Source organism: Aspergillus terreus, genomic scaffold (genome assembly GCF_000149615.1).
Source record: "Aspergillus terreus NIH2624 scaffold_6 genomic scaffold, whole genome shotgun sequence".
NCBI classification, from domain to species: domain Eukaryota; kingdom Fungi; phylum Ascomycota; class Eurotiomycetes; order Eurotiales; family Aspergillaceae; genus Aspergillus; species Aspergillus terreus.
Window position 1 is genome coordinate 1 of NT_165929.1, and position 22,039 is coordinate 22,039.

Sequence of the window (22,039 nt, forward strand, 5' to 3'; positions counted from 1 at the left end):
CTTTCTATTCTTACAATAGGGATATTATCTTGTATTAATCTCCTATAATATCGCTGTTTTTAATTATATATATAATCTACCGTAGTACAGAGATATATTATACTAAACTGGTTATATTAATAGTCGCTACTATATACTGTATATCCGATCTATAACCGCCGTTCCTAACACTCTGCTTTACTCCAATACAATCATCTTACCTTACCATTCCTAAGCTTGCCACAAATCTAGTAAATTAAAACTTTTTTTATAAGTTATTAAGCGCTTTAGTTAAAGTAGAATATAAAATCTAAATTACTTATTTTTATAGGCGTGCCTAAAACTAATAAGAAGAAATATTAAATTCACGCGATAACGCGCGAATATTTAGTTTTTTAATATATTTAGTAGTTTTATAGGCCTTTAAAATACAATTCTTAACTTTAGAATAGGAATTTATAATAATGGTAGTAGATAGTAGGTTAAAAGGCTTTAAAAATTATATTAAGGTAAAAAATTACATTAAGGTGAAGCAGACTAACCCCCGAAGGCGGGGTGGGGCTGCTTACTAGAGACGGCTATCACCTGAGTACAAAGACTCGCAAGTTAGGGACATAAGCAGGTCTAGTACTGGTAAGACCTCTCGATTCTAACCTTATGGGCCTATATCTCCTGTGGGGACTAAGTCTTGTATCTCTCAGATATGGTTGAGATTAGAGTGGGTTAACCTCACCGTTGTACCTCACCATAACCTGACCATAACCGGCCAGGTTAGGTTAAGGTATAAAGAATCTAATAACCGGAGAGATACAGTTAGGGTTAAGATTAAAAATTATACTTTACCGGATTAACCGGCCGGTAAAATAGGAGAGATTAATTTAGTAAGAGTACTAACCGCAGGTTAAACAGTAATTAATATATCTTAATTACCTTTATAATTTACTGTATTTTTTTATTTCGGTATTAATACTCTTGTGATCCCGTAATATAATTTACTGCTTAGAATAAACTAATTAAAATATTCTACTTCGAGAACACGTTAAAAAAAAAATATCTATTATCTACTTTCTATTCTTTATACTATCCCGGGCGTCGTTAATAATATTAAAGAGATTATATTTTTTTAACAGTCTAGATAGTATATATAGGTTCTAGTAACAATCTATCCTCCGGATCCTTATTTATATTATTTATATCCTTATTGTTACTAATATACAAAGGCGCTTCGGTTATATTATTATTTTCTTCCTTATGTACAAAGATAATAGAGTTAGGATTAACCTTATTAAGAATCTGCTGATATTCCTTATTAATAGTAAAGTAATCGGTATATATCTACAGTATAATCGTCTTAATAGTATTAGGATATAACCGACTCCGGCGATAGTAACAGATATTTTAAAAGCTGTTAAAGAGGCATTTGATACTAACACCGTTGGTTACGACTGTAAGAAAGTTTCTTGCCATAGAGTAGAGAATTAGAAACTAGTTACGACGAGATTTCCAGTAGGCAAGAATATTAGTTTAATCGGTAGTGCCTTATCGACAGTAAGCAGAGTGTAGATCTATTTAAAGTACAACTTATCTTCTATATTAAGATAAGCCTTAAGCTCCTTAAAGATTTCTAATAAAGTAGCAAGTCTTCGTCGTTTCGAGAGATAGTAAAATACCTTATTCAGTCTAGATAATAGATCTAAAATAGTCGATAGTGTATTAATACTTAGATTCTAACTATAGTAAAAGTAGAATACCTTCTTAAAAACAGTGCGATATTTTTAATACTAATTAGTATTATTATTAAGCTACGTAGCTGTTTTAAACTTCTTAAGTTTAGAGGTAGGATTAAGAATCATTGTAATAGCGTAGATATAACTCTCTACCTAGTATATTCATCGATAGTATTTCCAGAGTTTTTTGTAGGCTTCTTCTAAGTCTTTAAGAATCTATTATTTCTATAAGGCTTATTTATTCCGAAGATAATTAATGGCAAGATCTAGATAGTTAAATAGATTGTTATAGATATTATATACCCTATAGACGGTAGGGCCAGTGTTTTTTAAGAGGTAGGATGTGAAGATGTAAAATAGATATAGAAGCTCTAGAAGATATTCTAACTGTTTCTATTCTACCGGTGTAGGCCGTAGATAGTCAAGCTTCTGACTATCCTAGTACTGGATAAAGCTCTTAATTAGTTAGCGGAGCTTCAGTGCGCGTTAAATTATTAGATAGAAAGAGTTCCAGCAGATTTTGTAGTTAAAAAGCAGATAGTATATAGATTTAGATTCCAGACGCTGAGTAAGTTAAAATCTTTTACGATATTAAGGGCTAGCGTTTATAAATTTAGTGATTTTTTCGAATCTAGGGATATAATAGATATTAGTAAATACTGGATACTTATTTAAGCTATCTAGAAGGAGGTTAAAGAAGGCTTCCTTAGTATCCCCCTAGATAGCTAGATCTAAGCAACCTTTTCGGTTATAACTAAAAGGAAGCTAAGGAAGCCTTCCTTAGCATCCTCCTAGGTAGCTAGATCTAAGTAACCTTTTCGATTATAACCGAAAGGAAGCTAAGGAAACCTTTCTTAGCATCTTTCTAGGTAGCTAGATCTAAGCAACCTTCTCGGTTATAACCGAAATCTCGGCTAGCTAGCGTATATACCTTTTTAATAGCTTATAAAATACTACTAGACGCTTTAAGCGTTTTATCGCTGTTCTCCTATATATAGGAGACAGTATTATTCTCCGCTGCGATCCGCAATTTATTTATAAAGAAGATAACACAGAGTTAAATAACATAAATAAGATATAGGATATAATACTAATTCCGAAGGATTTTAGAAAGCTCCGGGTCAGCAATAGTATCCTAGATCTAGATATTCGTATTAAGTTTATCGCGAAGTTACTCTGTAAGAAAGAAGAATATAGTACTGTTATTACTTACGTTGTCGGTTATTACCCCTAGTAGACAATAGCATAGATTATACTTATAAAAAACCGACAGAACAATAGCAGCAAGGGTTTTACCTGTATAAGAACCGGATACCAGTCGGAAGTCTAGAATAATCTTATAATAATTAAAATCGTCTGTTAAGAAATAGCTAGTAAGTGTAAGAAATACTTTCTAATCCGGGCTTATCTAACAGTTAAGTATAATTAACATTCTGCTAGTTGCTGGGAACCGCGAGAGTAGCTATATATAGATTTTATCCGATAACTTAATTAATTATTTCTGGATTTACTTTTGATTCGGAATATACAATCTACGAGATAATCCGGCAGCGGCGAGATTAATTATTCGTTTAAATTAGATATACTTAACAGTTCGAAAAGGCAGATAGCAGGCAACGATAAATCACAGGACTTAATTAAGGAATTCTTATTCGGTGTAGATAGTTGTAAGGCCCTAAGAAATCGAAGCTCTTAGTATAAGATAAATAGAAGAAGAACAGATACCCTACCGGTTTTTCACTTAGTATCTAAGCTACTGTTTATTTAGAAGGTACAGAAGACAATTTCTTAGAGCAGCCTTTTCGAACATAATAGGCTATTAAACTAGTTCTAGTATACTCTATTAACGGATATTAGAGCAGATAAAAATATAAAATATAAAAGACATAGAGAGTCCCGTCCGGGAATTATACGCCTTTATAGAATTTGTTCTATACAGATAAGTATCTTTTAGAATTAAATCAAACTACTAGTTTTTTAGCTTTTCTCCGTTTCTAGACCTAAGTAGTAGTATTCTACTATTCTTTAAAGATATAAATCTTTTCTTGCTTAGTTAGATACTAAATAATTTTACGGCCTTTAGAGAGATACAGAGAATTAAGCTTAGAAGATAAAGAGAAAATAGAATAGGTATTAACCTTTATCTAATTATCGCTATTAGTAAAGACTTAGGAGATTAAGAAGGATAGTATAATAGTATCCTGTAAACATAGATTAGAGAGATAAGATTAATATACTATAATAAATAGTAAGGCTTTATTAATGGCATAGATACTAGAAGATAGAAAAGAGAAATTTTTAAAAGACATAATATTAGTAGATTAACAAAGAGAACGCGTCGCGTTACTACTAAAATATAATAAATTTAATAAAGATTAGTGGTAGTTAGGATAGAACCCGTGATAATCTAGCTACTATCAGTGTCTATTACTATAAGAATATTAGAAATAAGGAATATTTTATAAGAAATATAGCATTTCTGTTAATAATAAAGATATAGATAAGGATACTATTACTCTAAATAATTAATATAATAGCTACAATAGAGATTATCTTTAAAATCTACTATTAATGCTGGTAATAGGAAACAAGATATATATTAATATATATTTCTATGCCGTATCTCTGGGTAACACCAGCTTTTATAAAAAAATAAGAATTCTACCAGCTACACTAGAGTCTAGATATTTTTATAAAGATAATTTGAATAAGAGATATAGTTATTTATTTTTAATATTTTTTTAAAAATTAAATAACGCTTCTATTATAGATTTTTAGAAGGTTAGTTAGAAACGGTAAGGTTAATGCGGTTAACCTGACCGGAACCTTAACCGGACTAGATCTAAATAGGTAAGGTATATTGCTTTTAGCGCCAAGAACGGTTAATCAGGTTAACCTGACCTCTTTTTTTTATACCGCGGTCAGGTAAAAATAAGGTACTTAACCTTACCGTTAACCTGCGGTCAGGTTATGCTGGAGGTCCTTAACCTCCCCTCACCTGGCCATTGCCCACTCTAGTTGAGATCTGCAAAGAAAAATATAAGGAAGGTTGCTTATTACTTGCATTTCCTCGTCGGCATACCAGCAGTAGACAGTCCCCTGGTGAGATGCCCCGCTTCTCGTAGACTTTTGGTAATCTAGAGCTCATTTTAGTGTGTGAGGATGACATCGATCATTTTCGCTCCGCTGCCTCGGCAATGTGTCGGGGAGAATACGAAGTACTGCGTACGGATCTCCTTGCTTCATCCACAGTGGGAACCTCACCTTATGCGGAGGAAGGGGCACGAATGCATTGGCGCATTAGCGTAACCGGTGATGAGATTGCCTCAAAAGGGCGGTGGCAGAATTTTGGGTCCAGCGGAATTGCCGCGGACCCAAGACCGGGCTTAGTCATACCGGCGACGAAAAATCGGATACTTCTCGACATCTCTGCGGTTTAGAACCACTGTGCTTCAAATCTCAAAGAACTAGCTCTTGTCAGAATGGGTGTTCAAAGGAAGACACGGAAGTTCGCACAACAGAAGCGAGTCATCAAAGCCCATGACAAGCGATTGTATGTTCCCTATCAATACGCATCAGAGACCAGCACTCACAAACTTTCCCAACAACAGAGTAAAGGCTCAGGATCAGAAGAAACCCAACACAAAGACAGGCGAAGAAGTTCGCGATGTGTATGTTGAGCTTATCACCAATATTCACCGGAGAATCTTCTGACAGCCATGCTATCCCAGCCAACAAGCCCCGTCTTCGCTCTTTTTCCAGTATAACACCGCCCTTACTCCTCCGTATTCTGTGCTAGTCGGTATGAAGGGTCGTGCGGCCACCGTTCTCAGCAGCTAATCGACAAGCAGATACCAACTTCATTTCACATACTATTCAACATAAGCTCGAAGTTATTCCGACCATGATGGACTGTCTGTACGCCAAGTGCATACCCATAGTCACCGACTGTGTCCTTGCAGAATTGGAAAAGCTTGGGCAGAAATACAGACTCGCTCTGCGTGTTGCGAAGGATCCTCGATTTGAACGGATACGGTGCGACCACAAAGGCACGTATGCAGATGATTGCCTCGTTGATCGCGTCATGAAGCACCGCGTCTATATCGTTGCAACAAATGATCGGGACTTGAAGCGAAGAATTCGGTAAGCACCCACTCAGGTCCTTCCAAAACGTCACCTAACATGACCCTCAGGAAAGTTCCTGGTGTTCCGATCATGAGCGTGGCTCGTGGAAAATACGTTATCGAGAGGCTTCCCGATGCCCCCGAGAAATGAGGGACGACTGGGCGACGTTCATGTGAAGTCCTAATGCACCAGCTTTTAATGGTCCAATACCTTCATTCGATGATCACACAACTCCATGATCGCCATGACAACCCATACTGTGCCTGAGCCAAGCACAAGGAATTGCACAGCATTCATGGTGACACTCTGACAAAATGAGCGCTTGGTTGTTGATCTGATGTTAGGATCAAAAAATTCCCGCGCCGATAACAGAGCCCACTTCACCGCTACAATGACACCTTTTACGGCCATTATCAGGGGTTACGGAGTACTTGGCTTACCAACATCTGTTTTATGTACAATGATACACTAAAGCGTCGGTTTTCTTGTCATGTCATGACTTTTGACAATCGTCCTTGGCCTATGATGGGTGCAAAAGCGTATTGTTACGCAACACGCTTGTGTTGTTGTCTCACGTTGCGAGGCCGGTCAAGCATGTTATTGATACCCTTCAAATATTTGAATGACAGTGGATGGTATGGCAGACCAATTCACAGAGTTTGATTCAATCCAAGTCTATGCACAAATCTGTAATATCCCTACAGAGACAATGCTGCTGAAAGCATTGTAGTCTCGTAATATCCTCGAACAAATCTTGGTCTCTGACGGTCGAGCGCGCTGACACCCCTGGCTAGTTAACAGGACTTTCCAATTCCAATAATGCTAATGGTTTGGTCCCGGGTTACAGCTATATGCCTGTTTGGTTTTGCTGGAGAAAACATCAAGGCCGCTTATCTTATCATCTCACCGCCTTCCGAGAAAACATGTAGATCACGAATTTTTTCCGTTGGCTTCAGACACAGCGCTGTAAGTAACTACAGGGTCGTTGCTAGGAATGTATCTTGACTAAGTGGACACCCTTCTCGTTTCAACGTCAGAGTCGAAATCAATGCATGTCACTTCTGACGGAAGGTACTGAGAGAGACCGGGTCTGCAACGATGGGAATCCCGCACCTCTCAAGACACCTGATGCCCTTCTCAGAGGCTGTTGTGCTGGAAGGGAGAAGCGAGTCGCAACTAGACGACGTGGCGTACACTAGGTCCGTTGTAATTGATGGTCCTAGTCTGGTGTATCATGTCTATACCCGTCTGCTCTCTCAAGCAAACCTGAATCTTGAATATCCGGACATTCAGCCGACATGCGACGAAGTGAGTCGTGCTGTCATGTTCTTCCTTTTGCAATTGGCACTGGTCAATGTGAAAATGTATGTTCAGATAATACTCAGCCATGTCAATGGCGCTCGAGGCTGATTTGGATCAATAGAGAAAGCATATGCTTCGATGGCGCCCTACCTGCAGAGAAGCGGGAGACGCGGCTCTCTCGGTTGGAGAAAGGCAGGAGACGTCTCGAGAATTTTCGGTCCAAAGCAAAATATGGATTCAAGGGAACCCAAAGCTCAGTACAAGACCGTACTATGAACCCTCGGCATCTCTTTAGCAGCAGACCCTTGCCTGCGAAATTCAAAGATCTACCCGAGAATCCTTTCATGGTGCCTGCGGTCTTTGAGGACCTTAAAACCAGATGGAACAGAGAAAACATTCTTCAAGTGTCGAAGAATGTGATATCCACGCAGTCTCTCACCCTAGACGACTTTCCATGGGCTGATATTACTGTCATGGTTCCCGGAGAAGCTGACATTCACTGCGCCCATGTCGCAAGGGCGACTGATTGTGCCGTTCTCACCAACGACTCGGATCTCCTGCTTCATAATCTTGGGAGGAGAGGTTCGGTGGTTCTCTTTAATACCGTTGAAATGACATCGAGGGGCGCAACGCCCCAAATAACCGCAGTGCGGTTATCTCCCGCGTTAATCGCTAACCGTTTGGGAGTTCCAGACCTTCTGAGTCTAGCCTACGAACTGAAGACATGCCCAGACATGAGCTTGGTCGAGCTAATACACCAGTCTAAGCAAGACAGGTCAGGGAGTGAGGCTGAATATCGAAGTTTCGCCGAGGAGTATCGACCTGACGATGGTAGCCAGTCCTTGATCCCACCGACTCTCCAATGCCTTGACACAAGGGTCTCAGAGTTATTTTGCCAATACGAGTCACGCATGACCGGCGCTTCAAAGGAAGCTCCGCATGTTTATTTACCGATTCTGGTTGAGGACCATGCAAGACGTTCTGCGTGGATGCAAGGACGTTCAACCAGAAACATTGCTTATTCAATACTCAATGCCTCGCGTCCAAAGCCCGAGAGGTACTCGCACATCAATGAGTTTGTCCGACGTGGTGGACGAATTACTGCGGATAGAATACCTCTGGGCAACGATGACTGGATAGCATCAGAATTGACAAGTCTCCGAGACCGCCTCTTATCAATACAGGAAAGATTCCAGTTGGACTCCGAGTCAGAGGCCTATTGGAGAACCTTTGGCCTTTGCGAAATCTTCGCCGAGGCATCTTCAAATACTTTCCCAGATTATAGGCAGCTGGGCCGCTTTCTCGCTCTGAGTCGCACTGGGGACGGGCTGGAATGGGCGGATGTCCACCTCGCTGCGCAAATTCAGTCGGTCCTCTACTCACTAAGAATACTCAGGCAGTTGTTTCAGCTCGCTGAGACGGTTGATGATACTGTCGCCCAAGTGGACTCTATCCTTTTGGGTCTCCCACCCTTACATATAATGATGAAGTCCACACGCCAAATGACGGAGGGTCTTGTTTCCCAGTCCTCAATGAGTGAGTTTCTAGGCCTCTTCTTTGGGGAGGAAAGGTCTGAAGCCAGTGATGAACATTCACAATCAGCGAACCCGTCACGTTCTCGAAGCAGTCTCCCACAGGACCGGTCAAACATCACTGTCAACAGGGGCCCGCCTAATTTATATGAATTACTTGCCTCGGACTAATACCAATCCAGCATTATGTACTGTATATCATTTCTATGTGTAAGGTCCTTGGGTGAAAATGTATATAGACACAGATGAGAAATGCATTATCCAACCTGGCGCGTCACTTTTATCACTCCTAACGAGAAGACCTGAGGAATCCGACCACTCCACGACAATAACCCACCATCCCTGCCAAACGCTCTCCTTCCCGTTTCTGGGCCTCACTCCAAGCAACAAGGGCTTCTCTTAACACTTTGCTGTCATCAGAGTCGGACTGAGCGCATTGTGCGATAGTGTCAGCATGTACATTGAGAAGCACTGCCATCCAAGCATTGACAAGCTCGAAATCCTTCTTCAAGAAGAGGCGGCTGGAAAGTGCACGAATAAAAGCCGACATTTCAGAACGGCCCCCTCGTGCTTTGGGATTGAGAGATCTGATTTCAAGATCGGCTTTAGCTGGAGACAGTGACTTGAGATGTTCGACAAAAGGCGTGAAGTCACCCGACATATCACCAGCGTCTAGAAGCTGGGCAAATCGAGACGATGCAACGTCGCCGTTGGCATCACGCTGCAACTTGGCAACTCGAGAGCGCTCAGCGGCTGTCGCATCAGCTAGAGCACCCAGATCGATATCATCAGAAACTTTGGCCCCAGTGGCAGCAGGAAGAAAGAAAGGAGCCTTTTCAGGAGCCTTGGGAGCATCTTTTGGCTTGTTGCGTTCCTAAAACGGGGTTATTCGTTAGTATCGAGATGGGTATGGATAGGCATGTGAGGGAACCAACCTTGATCAGATCCAAATGAAGTAATGTCTGCCACTTGCTTTTGGGAACAACACTGAGTGTTACCATGTCCCGGCTCAGTTGTTCCGTTGTCAGAACAGGTCCCTCCGCCTCGTGTTGATCCTGATTCTCTGTAAAAGCAGCCTCAATGGCTCCTACAGCCCCTTCCCCAGATATAGTAGGGGCTGCGGCCTCTGAAACCTCGCTTTCTTCAAGATTCCGGGTTGACACGGGGGTGAACAAACTCCGGTTAGACCAGAGACTGATTCCCAAGCCGTCCGCATGAGCAGTAGCTAGGAACTCACCCGTAGAAGACATGGCCAACGCGGTACATGTACTGGGGATGCGGAAAAGGTCAATAAGATGCCCCGTCGGCAGATCCCATACTCGAATTATAGAATCCATCGAAGCGGCAATGATCCATCGCCCATCAGAAGAGAAAGCGAAGTCATTGACTTGACCGACACAGCCCCAGAATTCACGCACGACCTTTCTTGTCTCAATGTCAACCACGCGGATTGAAAGGTCGTCGCAACTGAAGGCCACCAGTTCGCTCGTACTGTTATACCGAAGTCCAGTAACAGATGTCATCGGCCACCAGTCAAGCTCATCAACCAGGCGTCCAGAGACAAAATCCCAAAACTGTTATAAGAACATGTAAGGTTAGCTGAGCTCGACAAGGTTACAGATCGTCTTCTTTTACCTTAACCTTTCCATCCAAGCCACAACTTATGACAGTCTGGTTCAGACTGTCGACCATCAGCCCAGTGACTGCTTTCGTATGTCCAGGATTCTCATCCTTCAGCAAGGCGGATGGGACGGAGCCTTTCTTTTTGTGGCTTTTGCCTGGGAAGCTCTGGCGATGAGCCCCAGACTGCAAGTTGAACATGTCGATGCTACCACCCGCAGAGCCAATTAGGGCGAACGTTCCGCATTGTGATATAGCGACGGTCTAATATATAATATCTTGTTTAGTAAAAGACAATTTCCAGAGTAGATGATCTTACCTTCACTTCAGTTTTGTCGCCAGTTTCGAATGCCCAACGTCCGGCTTTCTTTTTTCCCCAGAACCAAGTCCTGGCATACTTATCGCCACGATGGCCAGTTACAATACTCTCCCAGCCCGTCTTATTAGAAGCATCTGCGTTGGTTGCTTTTGGGTTCGTCCACACAGAACCCGAGGTTGCAACACCCATGCCCCCGTCCCGGTTCAGCGAACAAGCAATGCAGGTGATTGCGGGAGCTTTGAGACCCTGCATCGTCTTCATATCGCCGGATCCAACCAGCTTTTTTGCTTTATGTTCCACGGATCCTTGGGAGAGCTCTGTGTTTTGACTGTCCTTTCGCACACTAAAACCCCAGAGACTGGAGTCTTTGCTAGCGCTAAGCAGCCACTTGCCACCGAATTCCGAACCATCAGATGCCGAAGGTAGGAACCCAAGTGTAGTTACAGCGTCCGCGTGACCACGTCTTGAATGAAGTGGTCGCGGAATGGGTGAAAACGGAACCTCGTCGAAGATCCATGTTCTCAGAGCATTATCCGAACCTGATGAGACCAGAACGGGTTGGCCGTCTAAGAATTCGACATGGTTCACACCTGACCCAGTTGCATCTCCAATCGCCCGATGGGCGCCGCGAAGGATGCCCACCACCTTTCCCCCGTTGTTCAAATCCCACATAGTGACATCACCGCTGTTCCGGCACGCCGTAGCCATGACGCCTGGGGTTCGTCCATCTTCGCCAGCGCCCAGGTCGTCGGTTCTGAAAGTCACTGAAGTGACAGGCTCAGACTGGGACGATCCCGGTCGCAACGACAAAACGACTTCGCCGGTCTCGATGTTGCGAATGGACAGCGAACCACTCTTGTCGGCAATTGTGATGAGAGATAAAACAGGACATGGCTGAATCGCAGTCACCGCACCAGCTCCTGGCAGCATCGGCGGGATCGTACAGATCATCTTGCCGGTCTTCACATTCCATATGTCAACGTTGCCATCATACCGCCCCACAAAAATCTTGTTGAGATACGTCGGCATGTTGCATATCTGCCCCGTGTAAATCTGCTCGACCGTCGCGTCGCCGCCTCGGGGGGGAATTAGAGTCGTGTAGTGCTCGTAAGATGCATTTTTCCACACTTGGATGCGATTCCTGGTACATCCCACAACCCAGGAGCCAAACACAAGGATCCGATCAATGGGCTCATCGACGACCTCGGGGGTTTCCAGAGACGCGATTTTCTTACCGCGCTTGAAAACCCAGACGCCGCCAGAAGAACCGGGTCGCACGTTACCCCATGCCGCAAAGACTTTATCCTGCCACGCGAAAGTAGCGGTTATTATCTCCGGAGTCTCGGGCCTGGAGATGAACACCAGGTTCAGACCACGTCTCAAATCATATGTCTGTAGAGAGCGGCCCACGGAGGTTGTGATTTGGAAGGTAGCTTTACCCAAACGAACCGTCGTGAAGGGTACGGAGGTTGGTGACACCAGTCCCAAAGTCTAGTCAGCAAGTCAGTACTATACTTCAGGCAGTAGAGGGCCCGTATATACGGGAGCAATGCATTGGATTCCCAAAACGCATCTATTCACTTACCCGGAACGGAGAAAAAATTCTAGATCCCGATAGCTTCTGTTGTTGTTGAAGGCCTTGAATCCCTATCGTTTTCTGCCTCTTTGCAAGAGGCATATCGAAGCCATCGTCATTGAGTGATGGCATGGTCTCGACTATTGCAGGTAACCAGCTTGGAGTATCAGTGCACTGGTCTCTGCAGCGCAAAGAGATATTTTCGATGATGGGCTGCGGTGAATCTTTTCTGCCGACCTTCGAAGAACCTTCGATTCACCGCCTACCACCTGCGAGGGCATCCGAAAATTACATACTTCCAGTTTTGAAAATTACTCATTTGGCTTGCAACATCCCTTTCTCAGCAGAATTCTATCCACCATAGGTTCCTTGAAATGGGCTATGATGGACTGAATGGATAATTGTTTTATAGGTAACTAGGAAGACATATATCTACACTAAATATCCTAGATAGTCTATGAATAAGGTCTGGGAGGTACCCTGGTAGGTACCCAGGTACAGAGGTCGGTACTAGAATTGGTATCCATCACTTATCCAAGTAATCTTCTTCTCAATGTTATTGCTTTTTGTGGGATATACCTATCTATATGTCATGCATAAGTCCATTTGGACCGGTTGGCGAATTCATTATCAGGGACCCCTTCCCCTCCAAAGCTCATTCCCAAACCTCAGGCATGCAGATCCGCGGCAGGTGCTCCATCGCAACCGGGGTGGAACCGTTGTGGCAATTCACTACCTTCTTTCGGAAGTGACTTTTTTTTTTTACTGGAACTGCCAGTGGTAGCGTTAATAATGGAGAAACAACCATTTTCTCCAGCGAGTTCCAGACATGGTGACCGCTCCATCCCCCTGATACCCACTGATAACTGGTTGGAGATGCCCATGATTGTCACGATAACCCGCCCGACAAAGGACTGAAGACATCATACAGCGTCCAACCCTCTCCCCCACCAACACGCTGAGACACACAGATCAGGTTTTTCTTCAACTCTGGCCTCCTTGGCTCTGCAATATACGCCCTCTACGTGATTCTCAAAAGCTCCGACAAGCTTAGACAACGACAATTGCTCCCTCCGACCGAGTCTGCTCATAGGCAGATCCCCCAGTTTCGACATCGACTTGTTCAATTCGAAATCTTTCTGATTCTGCCGATATTACATATTTGGGCTACCCACGGTGGATTCTGCGCGACTCAGGACCACATTGCTGGTTCTGCATCCCCAATGGACCTCAGTGATGGGAGCAGCAATGGCTTGTCCGGTCATCGCTCCCGCACAGGCAGTGTCGAAAGTGTGAGGAAACCCGCTGGGTCGTCTCTAAGCCCAAGTCTCGAACAGGCCGAGAGATCTTCATCAAACCTGCTGTACGACTCTGCGGCCTCTACTTCCTCGAGGAGTCATCGTGCGCAGGCCAGCCAACCCAGGTCGTTGAAATCCGAAGTCCCAACAGACAACCAGAGTGCGGTTCGCGCCACTCATTCTTCAACTCGCTCGTCCAGTCGAGCTCACAGGAGGCTAAGCGGGAGCACAGCTGCAAGCTCCATCAGTGAGTCAGAAGCGGCACATCCAACCCTGGGGAGGATCGGGGTGTGCGCCTTGGATGTGAAAGCCCGGAGCAAACCCAGTCAAAATATTCTGACCCGTCTTCAGTCTAAGGGTGCTTTTGAAGTCATTGTGTTTGGTGATAAAGTGATCCTTGACGAGGATGTAGAGAACTGGCCCGTGTGCGATTTCCTAATCGCATTCTTTTCCGACGGTTTCCCATTGGACAAAGCCATCGCATATGCCAATCTTCGAAAGCCTTTCTGCGTCAATGATTTACCAATGCAAAAGGTTTTGTGGGACAGACGCCTTTGCTTGAGAATATTAGACCATATGAATGTTCCAACTCCCAAAAGAATGGAGGTCAATCGAGACGGTGGACCCCTACTGCAGACTCCAGAGCTCGCTCAACATGTGTACAGGCTGACTGGTGTCAAGCTTGAGGGCCCCGAAGATGGCACTGGAGGTGGTGCTGCTAAAACCAAGAGTGTCGCCTTGTCGGATGATGGCGACGCCCTAATCGTTGATGGGAAGATCTTAAGAAAACCATTCGTCGAGAAGCCGGTGAATGGGGAGGATCATAACATCCATATCTATTTCCCCAACGACCAGCAATATGGTGGCGGTGGCCGACGACTTTTCCGAAAGGTCGGAAACAAAAGTTCTGAGTATGACCCAGACCTAGTGGTTCCGCGGTCAGTCACGGAACAGAACTCGAGTTACATATATGAACAGTTCCTGCGGGTTGATAATTCCGAGGATGTCAAAGCTTACACTGTCGGTCCTGATTTCTGCCATGCAGAAACACGAAAATCACCGGTTGTCGACGGATTGGTTCGCAGAAATACCCATGGCAAAGAACTCAGATACATAACAAAACTCAGCAAGGAGGAGGCTGCCATTGCTTCTAAGATCTCGAACGGATTCGGCCAGAGAATCTGCGGTTTTGATATGCTTCGTGTCGGTGAACGGAGCTATGTTATTGATGTCAACGGCTGGAGCTTTGTTAAGGATAACAATGATTATTATGACCGTTGTGCGAGTATCCTGAGTGAGACCTTCCTCGCTGAGAAACGCCGACGCGAAGGCCTGCCAGAACCCACTGAAACCGGCTCTCCAGAAAGCGGCCATTCTTGGAAACATTCAGTGTCCCACAGGCATACCCTGAAAACCCTGCTCAAGTCACCCAGCACCTCAAAGCTGTATGGAAGTACGCAAGGCAACAAAAGTCCCGAAAACGGCGTGTCGGACTCTATGGTTCCTGGGCTATCGCCGTCAACTACCATTGAGGCAATGGAGAATGGGGGCAGTCTCAAGGGTCCGAGTTCAAGAGACAGATACTCCATATCTAGTGCCCATGCTCCCCAAGGTGTTAAAGCATATGCCGCTCCAACTGACACGCATGCTGAGAATCCGCCACCACCCCCACCTGCTTCCAAGCACTCATGGAAACTCAAGGGCATGGTAGCGGTCATCAGGCACGCAGACCGTACGCCCAAACAGAAATTCAAGTTTACCTTTCACAGTCAACCTTTCATCGACTTGTTGAAAGGACATCAAGAGGAAGTTGTTATCAAGGGAGAGACGGCCTTGTCGAGTGTTTCTGATGCTGTCAAGGTCGCGATGGAGCAAGGCCTCGAAGATATAGACAAGCTTAGGCTGCTTCGAACCTCTCTTGAAAAGAAGGGCGGTTGGCCTGGCACGAAGGTCCAAATCAAACCCATGTTCCGTAAAAGGAAGCCAGAAGAGTTGAAGGAGCGAGAGCCATCCAATACAGTGTCATCTTCTACGGACTGCACTCCCAAGGATGAACTATCGTCTCCTGGCCCTCAGGAGCCAGCACCTGAGAATGAACATCCATCCCGGTCACAGACTCGCAGCGACTCAATCTCAGGTGCTACTTTTTCGAGGTTCTCTGCCGCTGAGAATGATCTCATACTCGACAAACTCCAGCTGGTTATCAAGTGGGGAGGGGAACCAACGCATGCAGCACGCTATCAGTCGCAGGACTTAGGTCTCAATATGCGAGACGATCTCAAGTTGATGAACCGAGAAGCTCTGAGCAATGTCAGGATCTTTACGAGCTCAGAGCGGAGAGTGAGCACAAGCGGTAAGTTTCGGACGCGCATGTTGTGTTGAAATCCTGGCTAAACATCACCCACAGCTCAAATTTGGGCCTGCTCTTTTCTTGATCAAAAGGAGCTCCCAGATGACTTCATTCAAGTGAGAAAGGATCTTTTGGACGACTCAAACGCCGCAAAGGATCTGATGGACAAGGTCAAGAAGAAGCTAAAGCTTCTTCTGCGGGAAGGGTCTGCGCCATCGCAATTTACTTGGCCTAAGGACAATATTCCAGAGCCTTCTGTTGTGCTAGCTACTGTCGTCGAGCTCATGAAGTTCCATCGAGATGTCATGCGCCACAACTTCCGGAGGCTCGATCGATTCTCGGATAGTTCACCCGTGGCCAGCGACGCCAGCTCTCAACATAGCTCTACTCGCCAAGAGGGCCCGTCGCTAGAGTCTATCCAAGGACGTTGGTGCACCGGTGAAGACCCCATGCTATTCAAAGAAAGATGGGAAAAACTTTTCGCCGAATTTTGCGATACGGAGAAGGTGGATCCCAGTAAGCTCTCTGAGCTTTACGACAGTATGAAATTTGATGCCCTGCACAATCGACCATTTCTAGAGTGGGTGTTCATGCCACCGGACGACGAGGGTGACGATGAGGAGAATGATGCTTCTCTGAAGAATGCCAGTCGGAGCGACTCCGCAGCCGACGGCAAGGCCGAGAATGGAGCTGGAAACTATCCCAGACCTGAGGGGTGCACGGATAATCCAAGTCTTGCCCAACGGTTTGGGTTGAAAAGACGAACCCACGCGTTCGAGTCGATGCCGCATTTCAGGGCCCTGGATGATACGTACGATCATTATTTCAAACTTTACCCTGGTTCGAGCTCCACGAAGGCAAAGATAGATGGACGGCTCTCGAAACTGAGGGAATTGTACAAGCTGGCGAAGGTCTTGTTTGACTACGTCACTCCCCAGGAATATGGGATCACCGATACGGAAAAGCTGGAGATCGGGTTACTGACGTCCTTGCCCCTTCTCCAAGAGATTGTGAGGGATTTGGAGGAGGTCCAAGCCTCGCCCGATGCGAAATCTTTCTTTTACTTCACCAAGGAGTCCCACATTTACACCCTTCTGAACTGCATCCTCGAGGGTGGCATACAGACGAAGATTGCCAGAACAGCTATCCCCGAACTGGACTACCTATCTCAGATTTGTTTCGAGCTCTATGAGGCAAAAGACTGCGAATCGTCGACAAATTCATATTCGATTCGCATATCAATTAGCCCCGGCTGCCATGCGTTTGATCCACTCGATGTCCAGCTCGATTCTCGACATGCCATCGGCTGCGCCCCCAGACGTAGTCTGACCCCTCATCAGGATTGGAAGCAGGTCATCGAGACGCTCAAGGCCAAATTTGACACGTAAGTGGGCTATCCTGCGTGCGCTAGGCAATGGTAAGGCGAGAAAATGAATCATGCTAATGACGATGTTCTCCAGAGTTAAATTACCCAAGACCTTCATTGCGGTGAACCTGAGCGACAAGCACATGTCGAGCCCATAGACCTCCCTCCGGCGGCCATACGGCGATCTTGCTTGTGAGATCTCTCCTCCTCTTTAGGAAACTCCTTTCCTGCAGTCGACTATATTTTGTCGAGGCAGGTGTTAACATACTTTACGGTCGGTTTTTCCGAGTCTATTCTTGTCTTCTTGTCTATGACCTTCTTTCACCGGTCATTGTGTTATTCCAGTGCACCCTGCATGCGCAGGTAGCCATCTAGTTGAGCATTGTAAACCATCGGTCACTTTGCGATGGACGGTGCGGAGTGTTAGCAAGGGAGTTGGGTTTTGTTTCTTGCGAGCATTTAACATGATGAGGAAGTAGATGGGGGACGGGAATAGAACATGGTGTATACGTAGAGTCATTCTTACTCTGACAAAAGATTTATTTTAATTGTCTCGACGGCCCCACTAGGTACTCTAGGCCAATTTCGTATCACGCTATCGCGGGGAAATCATAAACCACCATCCCTGTGTCAGCCTGGTACAAGGTATGTACCTAGGTACCTTGTGTTGGTGAGCGGTCACGGGTTTAGGCAGATAAGACCAACCTCACTACCATAACCATCGCTTGTCCATCCGTCTGTATCCTCACGATCTTCACGGGCTTTGAAAGCGAGTGTTGAAGCAATGACGCACCAATTGAGCACCAGTCACGATGTATTCGACTGTTACGAGGCAGAGAACGACCACATTCGATGCTACAACCGCGACAAGGGAGATGATATTCTCATTCCATGTGGTGATATAGTATGCCTTCTGCCGAGCAATGGTGATCCAGGGCATGGGAATCACATCCTCTTATTTCTCCAGAAGAAATCCAACCACAACAATGATGGCGTCGAGTCCTCCACGTATCTCCACAGTATCCAGACAACATCTGTTGCAACGGAATTACTGTCCCGATATTTATTCGAAGGGCTGCCTGGACATTTTAATTCTTCACAACGCCCTGATTTGAATGTACACATTGTCATATCGACTCTTTCTGGTACAGGGCTGGCTGAATCCTACTATGACAATATTCTTCAGCCTTTGTTCTCATACACCGGGCTGGTGGACTACAAAGTCCACAAAACCCGCTCAGAAACCTCCATCGTTGACCTTTGCCAGTCAACATTCATTCCGTGCGCCGAAGCAGGGCGACCGCAAACCATTATCTTTCTTTCGGGGGATGGTGGCATCGTCGATACCATCGACACCTTTTACAAGGCAACAAACAAGTCCTTGACACTCCCTACAATTGCCCTGATTCCAATGGGGACGGGAAATGCCATGGCAAGCTCGATGGGCTTACTTGCATACCCAGCAGCCGGGCTGATAACCCTGCTGCGAGGGGCATTAAAGCCATTGCCTGCCTTTGCCGCTATGTTCTCCACCGGTGCGCGGTATGTCACGGATGAAGGTCGTACCCGTGTGCCTATTACCATGCCGAGTTCTCAACCGCCAACGGTCTACGGAGGTGTCGTCGCAAGCTGGGGTATGCACGCTTCATTGGTTGCGGACAGCGATACTGTCGAGTACCGCAAGTATGGCGCGCAAAGGTTTAAGATGGCCGCCAACGAATTGCTCCACCCCTCAGATGGCACGGAAACCCACAGATATGCCGGGACAATCACCCTCTCTCGGAAAAATAGCCAGACAGGAGAGGAATACACTACGACTCTGGACAGCAAGGACCACATGTATGTTCTGGCCACCTTGGTTCCAAGACTCGAGAAAGACTTCTTAATCTCTCCCGAGAGTCGTCCCCTAGATGGCTGCCTGCGATTGGTTCATTTCGGCCCAACATCACCCGAAAATGCTATGAAGATGATGGGCCTTGCTTACCAAGGGGGCCGACATGTGCACGAGGAGGGCGTCTCTTATATCGATATTGAGAGACTTAGAATCGATTTCCACGAACCTGACGAGAGGTGGAGGCGGGTCTGTATTGATGGGAAGATCGTCGCTGTCGAGAGGGACGGTTGCGTAGAGGTATGTCGAGAGCACAGGTCTCTACTGAAGATATTGGCGCCCGTGGATCTTGAACTCGCAGCTTGAATTCTCTCTAGTGTTCTTTCATACAAATATAACTAGATCGTTGAACTTGTGTCTCTAGTGCATATGTAATCCTCTAATTCACGTGCAAGTCAGTTAGTTAGTTAAAGAGGTTGCAGATGCCGAGTTATGTAAGACGTGCTTATCAGGGCGGAAATCCTCCCGTCCGCCGCCCGATATCAGACATCCCCTTATCCACCCCGGCCAAATTGTTGTCTTCTCTATTTTCGCTACTGGGCAGTTTGGGCGGCAAGAAAATGAGCTGACCCTTCTAATGGGACACTACCGAAACGTCAAATTGTCTAACTTATGATGGGAGCGCGTATGCTTCGAATAGATGCTCATCACCCCTCGAACATATTCAGCGTCGCAGACCGCAGACCAAGGGCATCCTTCTCCAGGAAGTGAGAGCGAGTGGAGATTTTATTCACTGGCCGGGTGGCGTATCTACTCTGCCAATGCCAACCAGCCTGTTGATATGCCATTGATTCACCAGGCTGGTAGTGTCCGCGTGGGCGAGGTAGTCCGGTCGGTCTCCTTTTCCCGTTATACGATTTGCGAGTCACCACGGTGCCGCTAACATTCTGGAACAGGTACACCTTCTCCTATAACCCGGCGGCTGATACGGAACATCCTCCACCTTCAGAGCTGCATGTCAAGATCAAGAATACGTCGGCGATCCCGTTGCGAGCTGCATATCTCCACGGCCCATATACCCTTTATGCTTCCTGCTATCCGTCCACATTCGATCCAAATGTTGGAAGTCCTGATGACGATACGAGCGGGACACCACAGTTTGAGCCGTATCTCAAAGCAGGTGGAAGCTGGCGCGCAACCATTCCGGTCCCGAAGAGACGCGGGCACACGGGAGATGTATACGAACCTGTTACATGGCGTATCGAGATCATATCGCAAGTGATCTTTTCAAGCACCGCCTCTGTCAATTTTGAACTCCTGATCGGTCGCGATCAAAAGTCAGTGGAGACCGGTGGCTTCTCGAATTCGGACTCTTCCCGAGCTGCTCGGTTACGGGATCACTGGTTGTCAACGCCCGTTGGGGAACAAGTACTTGCGACTAAGGGGGTATATTCCAAGGCTGTCAAGTTACTGGTGGATGATACTGCTAGCCTCTGGAATACGCCTCGGCTTCCAGCATGCGAAGAGGAACGGGGCACGCCTGGCTCCCCTTCAAACGTTCCAGAGCAGTCAGATACGGCTGACACATCCACGCATCCGCCACGCAGCAAGCCCAAGAAAAAAGTCCATTTAGTGGTTTTAACCCACGGGCTCCATAGCAATCTCGGAGCAGATATGCTTTATCTCAAAGAGAGCATAGATGCATCGGTTCAGAAGGGTAAGCAGCGCAAAAAGGAGATGCGCCGCAAGCGTACGCAAGATGGCCATGATGACCCCACCGCACATAGGTAAGTCAACCCTATTAGGCGTTAATATCACTCAGAAACAATATTTCTAACCTAGTATGCAGGACGGAAAGCGGTGATGGGGCGTCTCTGTCACACGATACTGATGACGACGACGAGCAAGTCATAGTCAGAGGCTTTTCTGGCAACGCTGTCCGTACCGAACGTGGGATTCAATATCTCGGCAAGCGTCTTGCCAAGTACATACTGTTCATGACATACCCAGACCAGCCATATCTCCCTCGCAAGAACTCGAAATCGAAGCCTTGGTCTCAGCACCCTGCTCCATCGGGAAATCCAACCAAAGAACAGCCTTTTGGAGAACGTTTGATCTCTGACACCCATGGTGGTCTAAAGACCTCTAATGAGCATCCTTACCAGATTACGAGTATTAGCTTCATCGGCCATTCTCTCGGTGGACTTATTCAAACATATGCTATTGCGTATATCCAAAAGCACTCACCCGAATTCTTCAACACAATCAGGCCCGTCAATTTCATTGCTCTAGCGACACCATTTCTTGGGCTAAGCAACGAAAACCCAATGTACGTGAAATTCGCTCTGGACCTAGGCCTTGTCGGTCGAACTGGCCAGGATCTGGGACTCAGTTGGACAGCGCCCAGAGTGAGAAGCGGCTGGGAAGCCATAATTGGAGGCAAGGGTGATCCTGTAAAATCTCAAAATTATGCAGACGCCGGATCCAAGCCTTTACTCAGGATCTTGCCTTGCGGGCCTGCTCATGAAGTTCTTGCCAAATTTCAAAATCGGACTATCTATTCCAACGTCGTCAATGATGGAATAGTACCTCTGCGGACATCATGCTTACTATTCCTCGACTGGAAAGGGCTCGATCGAGTGGAAAAGGCAAGGAGAGACAACGGAATTGTGGGCACGATGGCCGAATGGGGCTGGGCTGAGCTGACCGGCGCAAATTCCAAATCCCCAAGATCGGCCCGGCCGCCTGCCGAGAGCAGGGTGAATGCTGAAGGAGGCAGCTCGACAACGGAGGGCATATCAGTGACCGCAATGCCCTCGCAGCATAACGCAACGCAGGCAAATACCCAAACCCTTCCGTCTGAAGAACAGGCGTCTCTACAGCTCCAGAAACAAGCCCCATCAGACGACAGCATGGAGGTCAAATCCAGAGACGAGTCTATAGATCCGACGTCGTACAGTCCACTGAACAGTTTCTTTTCGATCTTCAAGTCAAAGCCAGCAACGAAAAACGGT

General features: G+C 46.1%; 5 protein-coding genes across 5 annotated transcripts; 4 read left to right on the forward strand and 1 right to left on the reverse strand.

Moving 5' to 3' along the window:
- Positions 1 to 5,188: 5,188 nt before the first annotated feature.
- Positions 5,189 to 5,981, forward strand: ATEG_04249 (rRNA-processing FCF1 family protein; the record flags this gene model as incomplete). The annotated part of the gene is made up of 5 exons (XM_001213427.1): positions 5,189 to 5,259; positions 5,318 to 5,377; positions 5,438 to 5,508; positions 5,558 to 5,849; positions 5,900 to 5,981. The coding sequence occupies 5 exons, from the start codon at positions 5,189 to 5,191 to the stop codon at positions 5,979 to 5,981; spliced, it is 576 nt and encodes a 191-aa protein (XP_001213427.1).
- A 948-nt stretch (positions 5,982 to 6,929) lies between these two features.
- ATEG_04250 (PIN and XPG domain-containing protein) lies at positions 6,930 to 8,444 on the forward strand (the record flags this gene model as incomplete). Its single annotated transcript, XM_001213428.1, has 3 exons — positions 6,930 to 7,195; positions 7,255 to 8,208; positions 8,318 to 8,444. 3 exons carry the CDS (start codon positions 6,930 to 6,932, stop codon positions 8,442 to 8,444), a joined length of 1,347 nt encoding a protein of 448 aa, XP_001213428.1.
- Positions 8,445 to 8,954: 510 nt separating this feature from the next.
- ATEG_04251 (rRNA-processing protein UTP21) lies at positions 8,955 to 12,312 on the reverse strand (the record flags this gene model as incomplete). Its single annotated transcript, XM_001213429.1, has 5 exons — positions 8,955 to 9,539; positions 9,601 to 10,239; positions 10,301 to 10,549; positions 10,605 to 12,095; positions 12,190 to 12,312. The coding sequence occupies 5 exons, from the start codon at positions 12,310 to 12,312 to the stop codon at positions 8,955 to 8,957; spliced, it is 3,087 nt and encodes a 1,028-aa protein (XP_001213429.1).
- Positions 12,313 to 13,403: 1,091 nt separating this feature from the next.
- On the forward strand, positions 13,404 to 17,352 carry ATEG_04252 (inositol polyphosphate kinase VIP1; the record flags this gene model as incomplete). The annotated part of the gene is made up of 3 exons (XM_001213430.1): positions 13,404 to 15,831; positions 15,886 to 17,212; positions 17,289 to 17,352. 3 exons carry the CDS (start codon positions 13,404 to 13,406, stop codon positions 17,350 to 17,352), a joined length of 3,819 nt encoding a protein of 1,272 aa, XP_001213430.1.
- A 626-nt stretch (positions 17,353 to 17,978) lies between these two features.
- Positions 17,979 to 21,852, forward strand: ATEG_04253 (uncharacterized protein; the record flags this gene model as incomplete). The annotated part of the gene is made up of 6 exons (XM_001213431.1): positions 17,979 to 19,325; positions 19,489 to 19,519; positions 19,754 to 19,916; positions 19,982 to 20,812; positions 20,875 to 21,784; positions 21,805 to 21,852. 6 exons carry the CDS (start codon positions 17,979 to 17,981, stop codon positions 21,850 to 21,852), a joined length of 3,330 nt encoding a protein of 1,109 aa, XP_001213431.1.
- Positions 21,853 to 22,039: the final 187 nt, after the last annotated feature.